The 24,286-nt window shown below is 40.3% G+C and overlaps 2 protein-coding genes across 2 annotated transcripts in view; one reads left to right on the forward strand and one right to left on the reverse strand.

Annotated features, from left to right (window-relative positions):
• Karybeta3 (karyopherin beta 3) overlaps positions 1-7,016 on the reverse strand; it is a 180,963-nt gene extending 173,947 nt beyond the window's left edge. The window contains exon 1 of the mRNA XM_071683770.1: positions 6,902-7,016. Coding sequence (XP_071539871.1) covers positions 6,902-7,009 — 108 coding nt within the window. The 5' untranslated portion in view covers positions 7,010-7,016. The remainder of the gene's footprint in view (positions 1-6,901) is intronic.
• A 244-nt stretch (positions 7,017-7,260) lies between these two features.
• Positions 7,261-24,286, forward strand: part of PolA1 (DNA polymerase alpha catalytic subunit) — a 436,605-nt gene continuing 419,579 nt past the window's right edge. The window contains exons 1-2 of the mRNA XM_071683772.1: positions 7,261-7,412; positions 17,903-18,027. Coding sequence (XP_071539873.1) covers positions 7,391-7,412; positions 17,903-18,027 — 147 coding nt within the window. The 5' untranslated portion in view covers positions 7,261-7,390. The remainder of the gene's footprint in view (positions 7,413-17,902; positions 18,028-24,286) is intronic.

Genomic DNA, 24,286 nt, shown 5'->3' on the forward strand with positions numbered 1-24,286 from the left:
AATGTGTGGAAGTCGAGAACATTATCTTGGAAAGCAAAAATGGGTATGTTTGAAGGAATAGTGGTTCCAACAATGTTGTATGGTTGCGAGGCGTGGGCTATGGATAGAGTTGTGCGCAGGAGGATGGATGTGCTGGAAATGAGATGTTTGAGGACAATGTGTGGTGTGAGGTGGTTTGATCGAGTGAGTAACGTAAGGGTAAGAGAGATGTGTGGAAATAAAAAGAGCGTGGTTGAGAGAGCAGAAGAGGGTGTTTTGAAGTGGTTTGGGCACATGGAGAGAATGAGTGAGGAAAGATTGACCAAGAGGATACATGTGTCGGAGGTGGAGGGAACGAGGAGAAGAGGGAGACCAAATTGGAGGTGGAAAGATGGAGTGAAAAAGATTTTGTGTGATCGGGGCCTGAACATGCAGGAGGGTGAAAGGAGGGCAAGGAATAGAGTGAATTGGAGCGATGTGGTATACCGGGGTTGACGTGCTGTCAGTGGATTGAATCAAGGCATGTGAAGCGTCTGGGGTAAACCATGGAAAGCTGTGTAGGTATGTATATTTGCGTGTGTGGACGTGTGTATATACATGTGTATGGGGGGGGGGGGCCATTTCTTTCGTCTGTTTCCTTGCGCTACCTCGCAAACGCGGGAGACAGCGACAAAGTATAAAATATATATATATATATATATAAATATATATATATATATATATATATATATATATATATTTTTTTTTTATATTATACTTTGTCGCTGTCTCCCAGGATTGCGAGGTAGTGCATGGAAACAGACGAAAGAATGGCCTAACTCACCCATATACACATGCATATACATACATGTCCACACACGCACATATACATACCTATACATCTCAACGTACACATATATATACACACACAGACATATATATATCAACACAAGTACATAATTCATACTGTCTGCCCTTATTCATTCCCATCACCACCATGCCACACATGAAATGAAAACCCCCTTCCCCACATTTGCATGAGGTAGCACTAGGAAAAGACAACAAAGGCCACATTTGTTCACACTCAGTCTCTAGCTGTCATGTATAATGCACCGAATCCACAGCTCCCTTTCCACATCTAGGCCCCACAAAACTTTCCATGGTTTATCCCAGTCGCTTCACATGCCCTGGTTCAATCCATTGACAGCACGTCGACCTCGGTATACCACACTGTTCCAATTCACTCTATTCCTTGCACGCCTTTCACCCTCCTGCATGTTCAGGCTCTGATCACTCAAAATCTTTTTAACTCCATTTTTTCACCTCCAATTTGGTCTCCCACTCATCCTCGTTCCCTCCACCTCTGACATATATATCCTCTTGGTCAATCTTTCCTCACTCATTCTCTCCATGTGACCAAACCATTTCAAAACACCCTCTTCTACTCTCTCAACCACACTCTTTTTAGTACCACACATCTTTCTTACCCTTTCATTACTTACTTGATCAAACCACCTTACAACAAATATTGTCCTCAAACATCTCATTTCCAGCACATCTACCCTCCTCTGCACAACTCTACCTATAGCCCACGCCTCGCAACCATATAACATTGTTGGAACCGCTATTCCTTCAAACATACCCATTTTGGTTTTCCAAGATAACATTCTCAACTTTCACACATTTTTCTATGCTCCCAGAACTTTTGCCAGTCCTCAGGCACCTCACAACAAGTCATACATACATTAAATAACCTTACCAACCAGTCAACAATAAAGTCACCCCCTTTTTAAATCAATTCCACTGCAATATCATCCAAACCCACTGCCTTTTTTATTATACATACTCAATGTCTCCTGCATTAGCGAGGTAGTGTAAGGAAACAGACAAAAGAAAGGCCCAACCCACCCACATACACATGTACATACATAAATGCCTACAAATGCACATATACATACATATACATTTCAATGTATACATACATATAAATATACAGACATATACATATATACACATGTACATATTCATACATGCTGCCTTCATCCTTTCCCATCGTCAATCCCGCCACACATGAAATAGCAAAGGCCACATTTGTTCACACTCAGTTTCAAGCTGTCATGTGTAATGCACCAAAACCACAGCTCTCTTTCCACATCAAGGCCCAACAAAACATTCCTTTCCACATCCAGGCCCAACAAACTTTCCATGGTTTACCCCAGACACTTCACATGCCCTGGTTCAATCCACTGACAGCATGTCCACCCTGGTATACCACATTGCTCCATTTCACTATTCCTTAAACCCCTTTCACCCTCCTGCATGTTCAGGCCCCATCGCTCAAAATCTTTTTCACTCCATCCTTCCACCTCCAATTTGGTCTCCACCTTCTAATTCCCTCTACCTCAAACACATATATCCTCTTTGTCAATCTTTCCTCACTCATTCTCTCCATGTGACCAAACCATTTCAAAAAACCCTCTTCGGCTCTCTCAACCACACTCTTTTTGTTACCACACATTTCTCTTACCCTTTCATTACTCACTCGATCAAACAACCTCACACCACATTTTGTCCTCAAACATTTCATTTCAAACACATCCACCCTCCTCCACACAACCTTATCTATATATAACCCATAACATTGTTGGAACCACTTTTCCTTCAAAAATACTCATTTTTGCTCTCCGAGATAATGTTCTTGCCTTCCACACATTCTTCAACACTCCTAGAACTCACTTCTGCTTCCATGGTTCCATCCGCTGCTAAACCCATTCCCAGATGTCTAAAACACTTCACTTCCTCCATTCAAACTTACCTCCCAATCAACCTGTCCCTCAACCCTACTGAACCTAATAACCTTGCTCTTATTCACATTTACTCTCTGCTTTTTTCTTTCACACACTATACCAAACTCATGTCACCAATATGTGGTGTGAGGTGGTTTGATCGAGTAAGTAATGAAAGGGTAAGAGAGATGTGTGGTAATAAAAAGGGTGGTTGAGACAGCAGAAGAGGGTGTATTGAAATGGTTTGGACACATGGAGAGAGTGAGAGAGGAAAGATTGACAAAGAGGATATATGTGTCAAAGGTGGAGGGAAGGAGGAGAAGCGGGAGACCAAACTAGAGGTGGAGGGATGGAGCGAAAAAGTTCTGAGCAATCGGGGCCTGAACATACAGGAAGGTGAAAGGCATGCAAGGAATTGCATGCAGTGAATTGGAACAATGTGGTATACCAGAGTCGATGTGTTGTCAATGGATTGAACCAGGGCAAGTGAAGTGTCTCAGGTAAACCTTGGAAAGGTCTGTGGGGCCTGGATGTGGAAAGGGAGCTGTAGTTTCGGTGCATTACACATGACACCTAAAGACTGTCAATGAATGTGGCATTTTTGTCTTTTCCTGGTGCTATCTCTCTAGGGAGGGGGATTGCTGTTTCCTGTGTGTTGGGGTGGTGACAGGAATGGATGAAGGCAGCAAGTATGAATATGTATATGGATTCAACCAACCAGAACCCATCCTTCCGTAGAGTTCTAGTGACAATATACATCAACAAAGCATTTGACACTGTCCCCCGACACATTCTCACCCAAAATATACTTGACATCACCCTCCACAACAATGACAGAGGTGTTTGACCAATTTCATCCCCATTCGCTATGCCACTGTCACTAATAACAGCTTCATCTCTAAAAGAATTTGTACTATGGAGTTCTCCAAAGTTTATTTCTTTCTCCAACCCTTCAATCTCTACCTACACAACCTTCTATTACCTCAAGCAAACCTCAACACAAAGGTCTTTTCATATGAAGACAACCTTAATCACATCACAACACCATGACACAACAGGAACATCAATCATGTTGCACTACATTACAAAACTGGAACAAAGGTGCATCAAGAATAGAATGTTTGCTTTGCCATAGAAGTCTTCAATCATTGTTTAAACCACCACACACACAAAAGAGTTCAGCTCACACCCTCCAGTCACACTGAATAGCTATTCCCTTCCCCTGAAGAAACCAACAACCAATCTAGGTATCACATACAACATGCACCATGCACATGACATTCACCACCCAGATCAAAAAATATCTACACAAAAGCAAAAGACAACCTCAATGCCCTTAGAACACCAATTCACAGAAGTTTTGGATGAGAATAACTCAAAATCTCTACATACAATTCATTGCTCCACTCTAACCCTTTCACACTAGCCTTCAGTAAATTTAAGAGATCAAAGGGATTATCATTTCATATTTTGACTTTGGTAATTGGTAGAGTACTTGTTCCCAAGTAAATGGAAAAAGAAAAATACAACTTCCTGGTACCTCCCGACCTTGTGGGTCAACATTTGTCATATACAAGGGTAATTCTCTGTTAGTACTGCCAGATACATGAGTATCTTCTTAATTTTTCTCTCTCTACATTCTGCATTTCAACTCATAATGCAAATACATATGGGCTATCCAGTGCTTGCATATGTACAAATCAATTTGACCCTATACCTACTTTTGTGAATACAATTATACATATTTGAAAGATGCAGAGATATTTCCAGGAAAGTTATTCAAAACCACAATTTATCTATTCACTTAGTCAAGTCCAAGTTGACTGTCTACTATCTTCGCATAAATAAAATCAACAACTCCACTGAGAAAAATATATCTGCCCGAAAAAAATGGCAAAGGCTATTATCATTTTGTAAATAACATACAAAGTTTCCATCTCCTGGAAACTCAGGCAGGACCTATGAAGGTAAGCTATTTGTATCTTCATCTACTTTCTCCAGTCTCATTCTGAATTCAAAATTATTTCATTACCCATTTGTTTGTACATTTCAATACTTAATATAGTGTGGACAGTCACTTCCAGACGATCTACTGCATCTGTTTTCATCGTCTATGAGCAGTTTGGATCATCACTTTCAATACAGTGCACCTCTTTGAGATACTTTACTACTACCTCACTGACTTCATCAATTGGCCATCAAGGGCCAAAGATGGTCCAGCAAAGAGTGGGTATTATGCTATCTCCAACATTTTCATGGCTACTGACCCTTAAACTCAAAACTAACTGGCTCATCACCCAGCATCAGTTTCATATGTTGCCTACCCTTATTAGTCACAATTCATTTTCCCACTTATACCTCAGGTGTGCAAACTTAAAAGGGTGTTGCTATGGCTGCATACCTCAAACTTAAGTTATTTTAGGTGCTGCTACCACAACCCCTCAATGTGAATGGTTAGAACTATTCCTCACTCTCTCTTGAAAGCAAATATAACAAAGCTGCATCCCACAGAAGACTGTGTACTAAGAACAATCAGTGAATGCCTCGCAACAGACACCTGCACAACGAAACAAAGATCCTCCCTACACATTCATACCTTAACACGGTTAACACTCAGTTCTATGCAACTGCACTAGACCCATCCTACTCTATAACTAACCACCAACCCCCATATAAAAATAAGAGGCTTATCCCTACCTAGCAATTCAGTAACCTCTACTCACGACCCCCAATCCAAATATACAACACTCATAAAACACACACCAAACTAACCCAACAAGCACTAAACAACCGACCTTCCAACTCGGTCTTAAACTCCATTCCCTGTCATGTCTAACAGAAACCTCATTCCATTGAAAAACAATTCACACTCAACTGTCTACACTCTGGACACTGCCCATTACTACAAACACTCTTTCACTATATCCCAAGTTCCTTCATACCCATGATGCAACTAAAATAATATTCAACTGCCCTGCACTCAGTGCACACACACACTAACACATATCACACCACCATAATTCAATCCCATGCAGCGGCATCAGCCTTGTAATGAAAGAAGGGACTCCTGGCAAAGGAAATACATACAAGTATATACTTAACAAAGAAGTGGCCTTGGTTGGGAATACAAAAGCCGTACAAAACAACATGAAGAGATACATCAACTTCTAAACACTGCAGAACAGAGTAAGTCAATATTCAAAACTAGCTCTCTCATATAATCAAACAAGTAATCTGTCAACTTCAATACCACAAATTACTTTAAAGCAAGACTTGAAAAGCATTCACTAAACACAAAAAAAATGAGGCTAAGCTTACACCTATCAAAAATGTAACTGCATATGTAAGAGTAAGGTGAGGGGTTGGGCTCTGACATGTCTAGTCATTCTCCCCTCCTAAATTGTTCACTTCTAGCACCACAAAAATCGATTAATCCGGCAAAGCAAAGCAAATTATATAATAATCATGCCTTCAGTCAAATCTAAACCCAAGCTAGATTCTTTTGCAAAAAAAAAAAAAATTCTCCATTAATTATGACAAAACACTTTTGACACAACTTTGTGTTTATCATTACCAGTGTCATGCAGACATCCATATCCAAACAGATAATTATGGATCAATATGGATTTGGAACATATCTATGCATATTAATTCACATTAAAAAGTACTACCATCTTAATCAGCAATGAGGGTATAAAATACACTTAAATCTGTCTATATTCCTTCGGAGATTACCACTATTGCATCATCAATTTTGGGGGTTCAGTTAGAGTTTATAATAACCATGCAGAAAACTGGTAAAACTCGAGAAATTCTTTGACATCAAAACATTAAGAAAGTGAAAATCATTATCACGTATATATACCTGAATAAAAATTTACCCACAGCAGTACTGACATTCACGGAAATCATTTCATGTTATGAAGTAAATTGAATGGGATACAATCAAAGATAACACTTAGTACAAATTACTACGAATACGTTTAACAAAATTTTGACCAACAACAGGAATGAAGACGTCTCACAGTCAGTGCTGAAACCACGTTGGACTGGTCGTCGCCATGCTTTTTCAATGACATACATTTCTTGAACTGGCCTCAATGCTTTGAGTCAAACTGCTTTTCAGAGATACCCTTGAGTGTTTATAGTACACTCACCTCGGCCTGTTGTCGAATTTTGTTTTCATGACTTAACAATCCGGTTAATAGTTGCTGAAATTGCTCCTGATCACCCGCCATTTTCGCCGGGACCACTACCACAGACATATGATTTTGTTCCAACACTACCTACAGCACGACGCAACATGGCCTATCCAACTTTATATAAACTAGAAAAAATATTAAGTTTGTTTGATTATTTACTTTTATTTCTAAGTTTATATCACGTCTAAAACCATCCTTTGTTATATATTGTTATTATGTATAGAATAATGAATTATTAATGACGTATTATGTTCTCTTTAAAAGACTATTCATCTATGTTTCCCGCGTTTTAGTTCAAAGGAGGTAGTCCGAGACTGAGATTTTACAGGCTTGAAAATTCATGCGCTTGAGACGATACTATCCCGGATTGTTATTGTTTTATTCGCTTTTCGCGCGCAATTTACGTTATGTGAGGTCTTCTGCTAGATTGAATTGTAGTTCACCATGAGTGCAAATGGAGAAAATGGTAAATATATATTGTGGCTTATGTATTTAGAGCTGGCTTGACAATGGTGAACTTATCAGCCACGAGAATATTTCTTTGAAGCCAACATTGATGTCCAATTCGTTGTAACAATGAGTATTGCTGTATTGAACACCCAAAATAAATTATAAATACTGAATATACTACGTATAATCTCAAAAGGGTACGCTATGCAAGCTCTATTATTCTATGTCGAAGCCCATAACCTTGCCATTGGATCTCAGCATTATTGACGGAAATACATTATAACCGATGCCATTGATATGTTAGCTGTGTATCTTATATTGGCAGTTATTACCAAATCTTTACTGAAAATATGCCTTTAGTCAATGATAGAATCCTAATGATAACTAAGTTGAAACCTTTTTTTTATATCAGTCGTAAAACCCTATTTTGCCGACAATTGTTTTCATGAATGCTACACAAATATTGGAGTTACGAGAGCGGTCTCTTACCTTTGGGTTACTTTGACATAGGCAAGGATATAACGGTCACGGGGATAGAGTCTTCTTGTTAGGATTTACAGAATAGTATTTGTAATAACAGTATTATAGCTTGTTTGATGTACTATCTAGTTTAGCATAGAGGCAGGATAAGACACTCCTGGAGTGGAAGGTTTATGCTTCGAACCTTAACTATATGAATAAGTTGCTGCTTTTCAGGAGTTTCTCTCATTACAAAACTGAAATACTACATAAGTATGCAAATTTATATAGTCTAAAGAGGTTTATTAAGTAGTGAATGCTATAAAATGCAGTGCAGATTTTCACTTTTTTTTTAGACATTGCTATGAGAATCAAAGTAGCTATTTCATGTCTGTTAGCATGAATCACATTGGTTAGATAATCGTCTTTAATGCTTGACAGGTTTACAGTATGTACCAACCTTATTATTTTAGTTTTCTCTCTAGGACCTGAACATACTTGATTGTTATGAAGTTCATGTTTGTCATACATATTTTAAGCATCTCAACACCACCCTTTATAAAAATGCACATCATTAGGTTATGAATTGTAATGCTATAATCTGAAGAAGCTTCACATTTCATAGGCTTTGTAGGAGGAGGCTTCTTGGTCTTGTTAAGTGCTTCCAGATCCTCCTACAAAACACATCATCTGCCCTAACTTTATAAGATGCACCTAACCCTAGCTATCTTCCATTTCTTTTCCTCAAACCCTCCTGTAACCATGGCAACTCATAAGCACCTCCAATATCTTAAAGAGCTTGTCTCATGATTTTTTGCATTTTATATAACGATACCTAATCCTCAGGGGTATTTGGTTGCTATGATGTCTCAGCTGTAGGAATCACATTCTCTGAACTGGACTTGCATATGTTTCCTGAGTTAGGGTGTTTTTTCACATGTAAAAGCATCAGGTCCCATCCTGTCAGCTTGACATCCATTGTAGGAAACTTTCTCAAATCAACTATAGTGGACAAAATACGGGAACACTTAGAGAATCATGATCTCATAAGGGATTCTCAACGTAAAGCTTTTGACAATACCTCATGAGTGTCTCCTTAGAAAAATAGGGGCACACAGCAGTTGGTGTTGTGTATTTAATTGGATGAGGGCAAGGCTCAGTGACAGAAAGTAGAGGGTATGCATCAATGGGGCACTGTAGCCAGTGGTGTTCCTCAGGGGTCAGTCTTGGGACCACTTTTTTTTTCATTATATATATTTATGATTTGGATGTGGTATTAACCAGCAACCTAAGCAAATTTGCCGATGATACAAAGATAGGGGCCATAATTGACTCTGATGAAAATTCAGTGAATTTGCAGAGGGACTTAAATAGATTATCAGAATGGGGGGTGCATGGAAAATGGAATTCAACATAGATAAATTCAGAACATTTAGTGTGGGTAAAGACAGGAATACTGATTACAAACTGGACAGTATTACTATTGGTAACACAGAATATGAAAGAGATTTAGGGGTACTGGTGAGCATGGATCTTGAGCTGCGGCAACATTATATAAAAGTGTTTAACAAGGCTAAACGGATGTTAGGATTCATTAATGTGACTGTAAGCAATAAAACTTATAGAGTATTACTGCAACTTTATCATGCATTGGATTATGTGGTACAGTTTTAGGCTCCACACTTTGCAGTTGATATAGATTGTTTAGAGAGTAAAAAGGCATATGAAAAAAATGATCCATGTAATTAGAAACCTCACTCATTAAGAAAAGTTAAAAAGAGTGAATTTACACTCATTTAAGAGGAGGAGGGCTAGAGGGGATATGACTGTAGTTTTTAAATTGGTGAAGGCATTGATAAAGGTAATATGAATAAAGTTCTTTGAATGGCACCACTGGATAGGACAAGAAATATTGGGTATAGTTTAGAAAAAAGATTTATGTTGGATGTGGGTAAATATTAGTTCAGGAGTAGTGTAGTAGATTTATGAAACAAGCTGCCAAGTGGAAGGTAGGTCTTTAGGTACCTTTAAGCAAAGGTTGGATGTGTTTACGAGTTCAGGCAGTTGGTTGTAAGGTGGACAGACTCTGGAACTGCCTAGCACAGGGCAATTGGCCTCTTGCAGCATCCTCATTTTCTTGTTTTTATGTTCTTATTTGTAGTTGGTAGACAACTAACCTGGGTGGTATGTTACCAGCATTATACCCACCTGGGTATCGGGGGTTAGCGATACCTGCATAGTGAGCCAGCACGTCATTGGTTTTCAAGTTGCACTCCTCTGACCCAGGTTGCTGTCTTTTCTTTCTGCATCACCCACATGTGGGCTCCTAGCTTTCTGTCCACAAACATACAATCTCTCCTTGTCATACATCACACTTGACAACACTTAACTCACACAGCTCATTCTTCTTATTAGGTTTTCCTGCCGTGAGCACTATGTACTCACCCTGCCTTTTGGCAAAATGCTTGGAGCAGTGAACAGTAGTAGTAGGTAGGAACATTTAGGCAGGAACCGTAGGTAGTAACAATAGGTAGTAGTTGGTAGGGACATTAGGCAGGAGCAATAGGTAGAAGTAGTCAGTAGGAACATCAGTTAGGAGCCTCTGCAAATGCTGAGCTAGATTTGCCCCAATGCAAGTGGCCAGTTAAGGGTGGAGCACTAAAGGGTAAGAAGCAGCGCTGGAGTTAACTAATTATGGAAACTATTGCTGTGGCCATCCCCTTAAGGGAGCTCCACTTAGGAACTGGCATCAGAGATACAGATAATTGATCAATCGTTTTATCAGCAATGGTAAAGTAAATCCTCTCTTTCCATGTGAATGTTCTGAAGCCTACCTAATTCACAAGAATTTAGAAAAGTAGAACTATAATGAATTTCTGTTTATTGTTAAGACCAAATAGGTAAATGTGTACCTTTCTCCGGGGTCTCTCTCTTTAGGATATGCTATTTCGTACTTTTAAAGCCATAACTTAAGAGTTCTATGGCCACATTTGAATGTGTGTGCCTAATGAGTCTTGATGTAAGTGCTGAAAAAGTCATAGAGTGTCTGCTTTTGTTTTAATGCTTGTCCAAATGAATTTTGAACCAGTTGATGGATGGAGCTTTGATCATTGTTGCAGGCAGATTTTTTCAGTTCTATCACCAAAAACTTTCACCTGAATTTTTTTCCATTAGTGATGATAAATATTTTGCTTTGTTGCTGTCTCCCGCATTTGCGAGGTAGTGCAAGGAAACAGAAGAAAGAAATGGCCCAACCCACCCCCATACACATGTATATACACACACGTCCACACACGCAAATATACATACCTATACATCTCAATGTACACATATATATACACACACAGACACATACATATATACCCATGCACACAATTCACACTGTCTGCCTTTATTTATTCCCATTGCCACCTCGCCACACATGGAATACCATCCCCCTCCCCCCTCATGTGTGCGAGGTAGCGCTAGGAAAAGATAACAAAGGCCTCATTCGTTCACACTCAGTCTCCAGCTGTCATGCAATAATGCCCGAAACCACAGCTCCCTTTCCACATCCAGGCCCCACAGAACTTTCCATGGTTTACCCCAGACGCTTCACATGCCCTGATTCAATCCACTGACAGCACGTCAACCCCGGTATACCACATCGATCCAATTCACTCTATTCCTTGCCCGCCTTTCACCCTCCTGCATGTTCAGGCCCCGATCACTCAAAATCTTTTTCACTCCATCTTTCCACCTCCAATTTGGTCTCCCACTTCTCCTTGTTCCCTCCACCTCCGACACATATATCCTCTTGGTCAATCTTTCCTCACTCATTCTCTCCATGTGCCCAAACCATTTCAAAACACCCTCTTCTGCTCTCTCTCAACCACGCTCTTTTTATTTCCACACATCTCTCTTACCCTTACATTTCTTACTCGATCAAACCACCTCACACCACACATTGTCCTCAGACATCTCATTTCCAGCACATCCACCCTCCTGCGCACAACTCTATCCATAGCCCACGCCTCGCAACCATACAACATTGTTGGAACCACTATTCCTTCAAACATACCCATTTTTGCTTTCCGAGATAATGTTCTCGATTTCCACACATTCTTCAATGCTCCCAGAATTTTCGCCCCCTCCCCCACCCTATGATTCACTTCACTTCCATGGTTCCATCCGCTGCCAGATCCACTCCCAGATATCTAAAACACTTTACTTCCTCCAGTTTTTCTCCATTCAAACTTACCTCCCAATTGACTTGACCCTCAACCCTACTGTACCTAATAACCTTGCTCTTATTCACATTTACTCTTAACTTTCTTCTTTCACACACTTACCAAACTCAGTCACCGGCTTCTGCAGTTTCTCACATGAATCAGCCACCAGCGCTGTATCATCAGCGAACAACAACTGACTCACTTCCCAAGCTCTCTCATCCACAACTGACTTCATACTTGCCCCTCTTCCAAAACTCTTGCATTCACCTCCCTAACAACCCCATCCATAAACAAATTAAACAACCATGGAGACATCACACACCCCTGCCGCAAACCTACATTCACTGAGAACCAATCACTTTCCTCTCTTCCTACATGTACAGATGCCTTACATCCTCGATAAAAACTTTTCACTGCTTCTAACAACTTGCCTCCCACACCATATATTCTTAATACCTTCCACAGAACATCTCTATCAACTCTATCATATGCCTTCTCCAGATCCATAAATGCTACATACAAATCCATTTGCTTTTCTAAGTATTTCTCACATACATTCTTCAAAGCAAACACCTGATCCAGACATCCTCTACCACTTCTGAAACCACACTGCTCTTCCCCAATCTGATGCTCTGTACATGCCTTCACCCTCTCAATCAATACCCTCCCGTATAATTTACCAAGAATACTCAACAAACTTATACCTCTGTAATTTGAGCACTCACTCTTATCCCCTTTGCCTTTGTACAATGGCACTATGCACGCATTCCGTCAATTCTCAGGCACCTCACCATGAGTCATACATACATCAAATAACCTTACCAACCAGTCATGATATATAGCTTCAAATAGTATTCCTGATTTTTCCATTCTGAATGTACAGTTACATGGAATTGCAAAGATACACAGACACAAGGTCCAATCAAGGTGGTCTGGCCATAACACTACTGAAAAAGATGTAGCCCCCTTAAAAGCTGTCAAAGAAAAGGATAGTAAAGTAAGGGCTCTTTTCCCACCCTCATCTCCCTTCAGCAACATGCTGGACAGGGTACAAGTAGAAGAATATACCTTGCTGGACTAATATGCCAGGAGGAAATTTTTACTGGAAAGTTAGAATTGATGCAAATGTCATGTATTTCGTCACTTGTTACGAAAAGTGATAAAAGTATATACTTGAGGTCTAGCCTCCTGGCTTACCATGTCTTATTATTTTTCATGAATAAGGATGATACAGCAGTTCCTTCCTATTTCATCAAAGCAGGCTACTTGGGTTAATCAATATTAATACATTACAACAGCATGGCCAATGTGACATAAGTGGTTGAGATGTTATGTAACTATGATATGTGGTTAAAAGAATTATTCAAAGTTGGAGAGTGACAGGTGTTAATCAAGCTTGATTTTGAACATGCAAACAGTGAACAAATTTTACTGGATACTTATGTCACATGTCAGAAATATCATTAATTAAGAAAGAATTTTTGCAGTCTGGATTAACTCTGTGACTTCAGTGTTAGTCCATCTCTTATTGGCTCCACCGGTGCGAATGTCAAGAAATTTTCTACATCGACATTGCTGAATCCTTTAAGTATTATAAAACATTCTGTGAACTTGTCTGTGAGCTACCTCTTCCTTAGAGAACAAATTCAAATCTTACAGTCTGTCCTTGTACAGTTTGATAAAGAAAGGATAGAATCATATAGTTGCTGTTCCTTGCTCTGCTTCCAATGTAAGAATGACCTTACATAGGTGAGGGGTATGGTGGCCTTTGTATCCAAAGTTTCTGTTTGTTAATCTAATACTGTATTTGCTTTCTTGTTAGCTTTGTTACAGTACTGGAAGGCCTTGAAGCTTTTGGAGGCAGTGACCTTTAGAGATCCCTTACAAGAGATATCCTTTATCTTGTGGCCCATCAGGTCATATTGAATTTTATGTTAAGATTTCCAACTTGCAACAGCTGAGATATATTGACATAAAATGGCAGTTGCCATTTTTTTTAGGCCTTTCAGCTATTTTGTCTAGATCCTCTTGTGATGTTGGCCTACCTTCTTCAATTAATAAGGCATTGCAGATATTTTTGTCATCTGCAAATTTGGAGAATAACCTATTCAGCCCCACATCAGTGTGATAGACATAAACAGTGAAAAATATAGGTCCCAAGATGGACTCCTGGAAGACCCCAATGATAATTCACCATTCATGATGACTTTGTTTCTTGTTACATAACCAGTCTGAATGGTCACTTTGTTTCTTGTTACATAACCAGTCTGAATGGTCACTTTGTTTCTTGTTACATAACCAGTCTGAATGGTCATTCAAAGTGTTTGGGATATCATCACTGTAAATGCCAAATAGCATTTTGTATATTACTTCAGTCAGATTCTGTTTGGCTCTTCTCTGAGTTAATGCAGATAATTTTAATATCTTAAGTAATTTTTTGATATGATGAATATGTTGATGTTGGTAACATACAAGTAACTCTACATTGAACATTTTTTGCTTGCATGGTGCCCAGTTTGCATTACCCTGTTCAAGATGTGTTCTCACCAAGGCATTGTACATGTTTTACAAGCTCCCACTTTTTTTTTCTTCTTCCTTTTTCCCCACAAGGTTTTACTGTTTCTTTTCATAACCTTGCTCCATTTCTTTATGTTATAATTCTTTTTAGGCCAGTAGACGCTCTCTCTTACCCAACATAAACATCACCTAACTCCATTGTGCCCAACACGTGTGGCTCCATTGACATTAGATCTAAAGGCTCTATAAATGATTAGTCTGACTCCTCTACACATGAGTCAACCTTTTACTGCTAGTTCATCTCTGAAGTTGAAAGATGTAGTTATCATTGAAGGGATCTGTGATTTCTTCTTAGGCCATCCCTCTTCTAATAGTACCTTAAGATCATTCACAGTCTTCCGAGATTTCATCGTTACCTTCTATCCTTAAGACTTCAACCATCACCATCTTGAACTCTTTGACTAGCTACATCATATATCTTCAGAGGCAGGTAAATGTAGCTTGAAATGTAAGCTAAGAATCACCATTCCTTGCCCTCTGAGATTCTGTATTATGATGTATGCTGAGTCTATAATGAGCGTAGGCAGAAGACTAGGTGCCTTATGTAATGGCTTCTTACTAATAGATTCTAGAGGTTTGTGATCAGATTAAATGATAATGCCTCAGCCTTAAGTGAACTGATGCCACTTCACAGCATTAACAATTGCAAGCGCTTGATTTTATAATAACATATTGTCTCTGTTTCTTATAGAACTCTTTTTTCCTATATCACTGAAAAGATGAGAGTAAGCTAATATGGGTGCCTGGTTAGAAGCTTTCACTATCTTTAAAGCCTTCTTTTGGATTTTACCTTCAACTTGTGTGTCAGTACAAATGTGGGTTTCCATCCTTGACGACCTGGTTCCAAAACTTGATTAATTTACCATATTTATTAATCTTTCAATCCCTCCTTATCACTAGGTTGTTCCAAGTTTACAATAGCTTCTATTTTCTTTGGATCAGGTTTGAGGCCTGTGTCACTCCTAATTATTTATTTATTTATTTTGCTTTGTTGCTGTCTCCCGCATGTGCGAGGTAGCGCAAGGAAACAGACGAAAGAAATGGCCCAATCCACCCCCACACACATGTATATACATACACGTCCACACACGCAAATATACATACCCATAAATCTCAATGTACACATATATATACACACACAGACACATACATATATACACATGCACACAATTCACACTGTCTGCCTTTATTCATTCCCATCGCCACCTCGCCACACATGGAATAACATCCTCCCCCCTCATGTGTGCGAGGTAGTGCTAGGAAAAGACAACAAAGGCCCCATTCGTTCACACTCAGTCTCTAGCTGTTATGCAATAATGCCCGAAACCACAGCTCCCTTTCCACATCCAGGCCCCACAGAACTTTCCATGGTTTACCCCAAACGCTTCACATGCCCTGATTCAATCCATTGACAGCATGTCGACCCCGGTATACCACATCGATCCAATTCTTTCTATTCCTTGCCCGCCTTTCACCCTCCTGCATGTTCAGGCCCCGATCACTCAAAATCTTTTTCACTCCATCTTTCCACCTCCAATATGGTCTCCCACTTCTCCTCGTTCCCTCCACCTCCGACACATATATCCTCTTGGTCAATCTTTCCTCACTCATTCTCTCCATGTGCCCAAACCATTTCAAAACACCCTCTTCTGCTCTTTCAACCACACTCTTTCTATTTCCACACATCTCTCTTACCCTTACATTACTTACTCGATCAAACCACCTCACACCACATATTGTCCTCAAACATCTCATTTCCAGCACATCCACCCTCCTGCGCACAACTCTATCTTAATATGGTCCATAAACTTTACCTCATGAATTTGGTAACCATGCTCTTTATTTCTTAAAAAACTCTTTTTTCCTATACCACTGAAAAGCTGAAAGTAAGCTATTATGGGTACCTTGTTGGAAGCTTTCACTTTCTTTAAAGCCTTCTTTTGGATTTTACCCCCATCCTTGTGTGTCAGTACAAATGTGGGTTTCCATCCCAAACAACCTGGTTGCAAAGGTTGACTAATTTACCGTATTTTTAAATTTTTCTATCCCTCCTTATCACTGGGTGACTTCATGTTTAGAACAACCTCTGGATGAGGTTGGAAGGCCATCTTCCTCTCTATGTGCCTCTTAAGCCTTACCTCATGAATTTGGAACCGACGCTCCCAACTCAGCTTTATCCTTAGACTTTGACACCTCTGTAGAAATTGGAATTTTTTTCATAATCTCATCATGAGTTTTATTGTTTCAAAATACTTTATCATCAGATACACATTGTATACCCAAGCCTTACAGTTTTTTGTTGTTGTTATTACTGCTTACCTTTAGTCCAAATGTAGTAATGAGAAACCTCAGAGATGTGTTGAACTTGGATGTGGATAAGAGCAAATAATTTTTGTTTTCTGTAAGGGACATGCTGAACAAGTATAGAAAAAATTATGATCTAATATTATTACTGTTACTAAGTGTTAAATCCTGAATTTCCCATTTTTGTGATTACTGTTTCTAATTACAATTTGTGGGTTATGGGGGAGAAAGTTTTACACTTGTTTCCTTTTCTCTTAACCTTGTTTTTACAGTGTCTTTACTCCTGTACACACACACACACACCTCAGCTTAAGCCTGGTATTGTACCCTTTTACAGGGGTGGTGGCAGCTTTTGAAAAAAAGGGGGGGGGGCTCACTGGAGCAAAAAAAAAAAAAGCTTTCACAATACAGGGCATATTGCAGTTTATACAAGTCTAAAAGAATGGGGGGCTGAGCCCCCTGCTTTTTAAAGATGGGGACTTCGGTCCCCCGTAAGTCTAAACAGAATGGGGGCTGATCCCCCTTGCTCTTTAAAGAGGAGGGGGGTGTGCTTAAAAAAGAAAAGTGCTGCCACCACTGTTATATCAGCCAGCCCCAAGGGGAGGGTGAACGCTTGGGTTGGATGTAGGCTGACTGCCATGCCCTAGATTTAATTCAAATCCATACAGATCCAACCCTGAGCTGGCCAGAGATAACTCGATGTCATTAACACTAACCACTACACCGCATAGGCCTGTTCTGAACCAGTTTTCTTCTTAACTATATCGCTAGTCCAGTGATTTATGTAAATGTGTTATATGAACGTTTCAGAATTCATTACAAAAGTCAAATATGTCTGAACCTTTTTTGCCGGAAGAGAAAATTTTGAATGTTGCATGAATATTTCAAGTTAGAAATGATAGATATCTTCTTCAAGGTTTTAAAGAACTTAGATTTGGCCATTTTTTCTCTCCAGTGTCTCAGGAAGCCACCGAGAGTTTGGCAACTTCAAGGTCTCGTCGTACTCAAAAAGATAAACATGGTCGTCGGGCTGCATTAGAACGTCTCAAGGAGTTAAAGGGTTCAAAGCACAAATATGAGGTAAGGATTTTTTCTTTAGATATACAGTATTAGATAATCATCTTTAGGATGATTATTTTTGTCATCCATGATATCAAAGTCCTTGATGTATGCATATATGATTTACTTTATTTTTAGAATGATGTGCACAGTCCATTGACACCTTTTTCTTTATTTCCTTGGGCTTAAGGATTACATGATCATCATTGGGCTGGCTGCATGGTGGTGTGGTGTTGCCTGTACCATGCGAGAAGCATGTGTGCACACTGCATGGATACAGTCTACAGTCATGGAGTGCTATAGTTTTTTATGGTGTAGTATACTGTATGTTGCACCTGTTTTGCCCCTTGCATCATGCCACCAAAATGTCTTTTAAGGTTTCCTGGTACCAGTGGTGCTAAGAAGCATAAGACCATCATCATTGAGGTTAAAATGGATGTCCTCAAACATTATGAGAAAGGTGGACAGATATATGATAATAAGCATGCCCATGAACTAGTGAAAGATCAAGGAGAGTGCCAAGGTTAGAATATTAATCACTATATCTGAGACCTTGAGGATTTTGAGCACATGGTTTGAATGCCGAACTCATTGAAATGATCCTGTCAGCATCCTTGTGATACAAGTAAAGGTCCAGAGTGTATATAATGACTTGGCAGTGGAAGAAGGAGCATCATAGACATTTCAGGCAAGTCCTGGTTGGTTCGTGAAGTTTAGGAAACACAGCAATTACCACAGTATTAAGATGACTGATGAGGCTGCTTCTGCTGATGTTGTTGCTGCCAAAGAATTTTTGTCTTTGATATATACGTATTTCTGCTCTTACCACATTGATCCTTGATATTCATGTCTCTTCCACTGTCACAAGCAGCCTTGAAGGGACTGAGTAATCTGTTGCTTTTTAAATTCCCATATTAGAATTAATGGGAAAATTTCTCCTTTAGCATTGTGCAGGCCTGTCTCTCAGAGCTTTCTGTCTTCAGTATGTCTTCATAGTATATGTTTTCACCCCATCAGTTTCAGCTTCTATGGTACAAAAATAGCTATATATGTTTCTCTGCCTGGGGATAGGGGATTAAGAATACTTCCCACGTATTCCCTGCGTGTCGTAGAAGGCGACTAAAAGGGGAGGTAGCAGGGGGGGCTGGAAATCCTCCCCTCTCTTTTTTTTTTTTTTTTTTTATTTTCCAAAAGAAGGAACAGAGGGGGCCAGGTGAAGATATTACAAAAAAGACCCAGTCCTCTGTTCTTAACGCTACCTCGCTAACGCTGGAAATGGCGAATAGTTTAAAAAAGAAATGTTTCTCTGCCACTAAAGCAAATGCTTTTTTTTTTATTTTTTGATTTTATTTTGCTTTGTCGCTGTCTCCCGTGTTAGCGAGGTAGCGCAAGGAAATAGACGAAAGAATGGCCCAACCCACCCACATACACATGTATATACATACACGTCCACACACGCAAATATACATACCTATACGTCTCAACGTACACATATATATACACACACAGACATATACATATATACACATGTACATAATTCATACTGTCTGCCTTTATTCATTCCCATCACCACCTCGCCACACATGGAATAACAACCCCCTTCCCCCTCATGTGTGCGAGGTAGCGCTAGGAAAAGACAACAAAGGCCCCATTCGTTCACACTCAGTCTCTAGCTGTCATGTAATAATGCACCAAAACCACAGCTCCCTTTCCATGGTTTACCCCAGACGCTTCACATGCCCTGGTTCAATCCATTGACAGCACGTCGACCCTGGTATACCACATCGTTCCAATTCACTCTATTCCTTGCACGCCTTTCACCCTCCTGCATGTTCAGGCCCCGATCACTCAAAATCTTTTTCACTCCATCTTTCCACCTCCAATTTGGTCTCCCACTTCTCCTCATTCCCTCCACCTCTGTCATATATATCCTCTTGGTCAATCTTTCCTCACTTATTCTCTCCATGTGACCAAACCATTTCAAAAAACCCTCTTCTGCTCTCTCAACCACTTTCTTTTTATTTCCACACATCTCTCTTACCCTTACATTACTTAATCAAACCACCTCACACCACATATTGTCCTCAAACATCTCTTTTCCAGCACATCCACCCTCCTGCACACAACTCTATCCATAGCCCACACCTCGCAACCATACAACATTGTTAGAACCACTATTCCTTCAAACATACCCATTTTTGCTTTCCAAGATAATGTTCTCGACTTCCAAACATTCTTCAAGGCTCCCAGAATTTTCGCCCCCTCCCCCACCCTATGATTCACTTCCGCTTCCATGGTTCCATCCGCTGCCAGATCCACTCCCATATATCTAAAACACTTCACTTCCTCCAGTTTTTCTCCATTCAAACTTACCTCCCAATTGACTTGACCCCCAACCCTACTGTACCTGATAACCTTGCTCTTATTCACATTTACCCTTAACTTTCTTCTTTCACACACTTTACCAAACTCAGTCACCAGCTTGTGCAGTTTCTCACATGAATCAGCCACCAGCGCTGTATCATCAGCAAACAACAACTGACTCACTTCCCAAGCTCTCTCATCCACAACAGACTTCATACTTGCCCCTCTTTCCAAAGCTCTTGCATTCACCTCCCTAACAACCCCATCCATAAACAAATTAAACAACCATGGAGACATCACACACCCCTGCCGCAAACCTACATTCACTGAGAACCAATCACTTTCCTCTCTTCCTACACGTACACCTGCCTTACATCCTCAATAAAAACTTTTCACTGCTTCTAACAACTTGCCTCCCACACCATATATTCTTAAAACCTTCCAAAGAGCATCTCTGTCAACTCTATCATAAGCCTTCTCCAGATCCATAAATGCTACATACAAATCCATTTGCTTTTCTAAGTATTTCTCACATACATTCTTCAAAGGAAACACCTGATCCACACATCCTCTATCATTTCTGAAACCACACTGCTCTTCCCCAATCAGATGCTCTGTACATGCCTTCACCCTCTCAATCAATACCCTCCCATATAATTTCCCAGGAATACTCAACAAACTTATACCTCTGTAATTTGAGCACACACTCTTATCCCCTTTGCCTTTGTACAGTGGCACTATGCAAGCATTCCACCAATCCTCAGACACCTCACCCTGAATCATACATACATTAAATAACCTTACCAACCAGTCCACAACACAGTCACCCCCTTTTTTAATAAATTCCACTGCAATACCATCCAAACCTGCTGCCTTGCCGGCTTTCATCTTCCGCAAAGCTTTTACTACCTCTTCTCTGTTTACCAAATCATTTTCCCTAACCCTCTCACTTTGCACACCACCTCGACCAAAACACCCTATATCTGCCACTCTATCATCAAACACATTCAGCAAACCTTCAAAATACTCACTCCATCTCCTTTTCACATCACCATTACTTGTTATCACCTCCCCATTAGCCCCCTTCACTGAAGTTCCCATTTGTTCCCTTGTCTTACGCACTTTGTTTACCTCCTTCCAAAACATCTTTTTATTCTCCCTAAAATTTAATGATACTCTCTCACCCCAACTCTCATTTGCCCTCTTTTTCACCTCTTGCACCTTTCTCTTGACCTCCTGCCTCTTTCTTTTATACATCTCCCACTCAATTGCATTTTTTCCCTGCTTAAATCGTCCAAATGCCTCTCTCTTCTCTTTCACTAATAATCTTACTTCTTCATCCCACCACTCACTACCCTTTCTAATCAACCCACCTCCCACGCTTCTCATGCCACAAGCATCTTTTGCGCAAGCCATCACTGTTTTCCTAAATACATCCCATTCCTCCCCCACTCCCCTTACCTCCTTTGTTCTCTTCTTTTTCCATTCTGTACTCAGTCTCTCTTGGTACTTCCTCGCACAAGTCTCCTTCCCAAGCTCACTTACTCTCACCACTCTCTTCACCCCAACATTCTTTCTTCTTTTCTGAAAACCCATACAAAACATCTTTTTATTCTCCCTAAAATTTAATGATACTCTTTCACCCCAACTCTCATTTGCCCTCTTTTTCACCTCTTGCACTTTTCTCTTGATCTCTTGCCTCTTTCTTTTATACATCTCCCAGTCATTTGCACTACTTCCTTGCAAAAATCATCCAAATGCCTCTCCATTCTTTTTCAGTAACAATCTTACTTCATCTCCCCACTCACTACCCTATTTAATCTGCCCACCCACCTTTCTCGTGCCATAGGCATCTTTTGGCTTCACTAAATACATCCCATTCCTTCCCCGTTCCCCTTATGTCATTTGCTCTCACCTTCTGCACTCAATCTCTCCTGGTTATTCCTCACACAAGTCTCCTTTCCAAGCTCACTTTCGCCACTCTCTTCACCCCAGCATTCTCTCTTCTTATCTGAAAACCTCTACAAATCTTCACCTTCACCTGCACAAGGTAATGATCAGACATCCCTACATTTGCCCCCTCTCAGCACATTAATATCCAAAAGTCTCTCTTTAACGCGCCTATCAATTAACATGTAATCCAATAACGCTCTCTATCCATCTCTCCTACTTACATACGTATACTTATGTATATATTTATGCAGTGTATTTATGTATATTTATGTATATATTTATGCAGTGTATTTATGTATATTTATGTATATATTTATGCAGTGGAATTTATTAAAAAAGGGGGTGACTGTATTGTTGACTGGTTGGTAAGGTTATTTAATGTATGTATGACTCATGGTGAGGTGCCTGAGGATTGGCGGAATGCGTGCATAGTGCCATTGTACAAAGGCGAAGGGGATAGGAGTGAGTGCTCAAATTACAGAGGTATAAGTTTGTTGAGTATTCCTGGTAAATTATATGGGAGGGTATTGATTGAGAGGGTGAAGGCATGTACAGAGCATCAGATTGGGGAAGAGCAGTGTGGTTTCAGAAGTGGTAGAGGATGTGTGGATCAGGTGTTTGCTCTGAAGAATGTATGTGAGAAATACTTAGAAAAGCAAATGGATTTGTATGTAGCATTTATGGATCTGGAGAAGGCATATGATAGAGTTGATAGAGATGCTCTGTGGAAGGTATTAAGAATATATGGTGTGGGAGGAAAGTTGTTTGAAGCAGTGAAAAGTTTTTATCGAGGATGTAAGGCATGTGTACGTGTAGGAAGAGAGAAAAGTGATTGGTTCTCAGTGAATGTAGGTTTGCGGCAGGGGTGTGTGATGTCTCCATGGTTGTTTAATTTGTTTATGGATGGGGTTGTTAGGGAGGTGAATGCAAGAGTTTTGGAAAGAGGGGCAAGTATGAAGTCTGTTGGGGATGAGAGAGCTTGGGAAGTGAGTCAGTTGTTGTTCGCTGATGATACAGCGCTGGTGGCTGATTCATGTGAGAAACTGTAGAAGCTGGTGACTGAGTTTGGTAAAGTGTGTGGAAGAAGAAAGTTAAGAGTAAATGTGAATAAGAGCAAGGTTATTAGGTACAGTAGGGTTGAGGGTCAAGTCAATTGGGAGGTGAGTTTGAATGGAGAAAAACTGGAGGAAGTGAAGTGTTTTAGATATCTGGGAGTGGATCTGGCAGCGGATGGAACCATGGAAGCGGAAGTGGATCATAGGGTGGGGGAGGGGGCGAAAATTCTGGGAGCCTTGAAGAATGTGTGGAAGTCGAGAACATTATCTCAGAAAGCAAAAATGGGTATGTTTGAAGGAATAGTGGTTCCAACAATGTTGTATGGTTGCGAGGCGTGGGCTATGGATAGAGTTGTGCGCAGGAGGATGGATGTGCTGGAAATGAGATGTTTGAGGACAATGTGTGGTGTGAGGTGGTTTGATCGAGTAAGTAACGTAAGGGTAAGAGAGATGTGTGGAAATAAAAAGAGTGTGGTTGAGAGAGCAGAAGAGGGTGTTTTGAAATGGTTTGGGCACATGGAGAGAATGAGTGAGGAAAGATTGACCAAGAGGATATATGTGTCGGAGGTGGAGGGAACGAGGAGAAGAGGGAGACCAAACTGGAGGTGGAAAGATGGAGTGAAAGAGATTTTGTGTGATCGGGGCCTGAACATGCAGGAGGGTGAAAGGAGGGCAAGGAATAGAGTGAATTGGAGCGATGTGGTATACCGGGGTTGACGTGCTGTCAGTGGATTGAATCAAGGCATGTGAAGCGTCTGGGGTAAACCATGGAAAGCTGTGTAGGTATGTATATTTGCGTGTGTGGACGTATGTATATACATGTGTATGGGGGGGGGGTTGGGCCATTTCTTTCGTCTGTTTCCTTGCGCTACCTCGCAAACGCGGGAGACAGCGACAAAGCAAAAAAA

The sequence above is a fragment of the Panulirus ornatus genome, chromosome 37 (assembly GCF_036320965.1).
Source record: "Panulirus ornatus isolate Po-2019 chromosome 37, ASM3632096v1, whole genome shotgun sequence".
Lineage (NCBI taxonomy): Eukaryota > Metazoa > Arthropoda > Malacostraca > Decapoda > Palinuridae > Panulirus > Panulirus ornatus.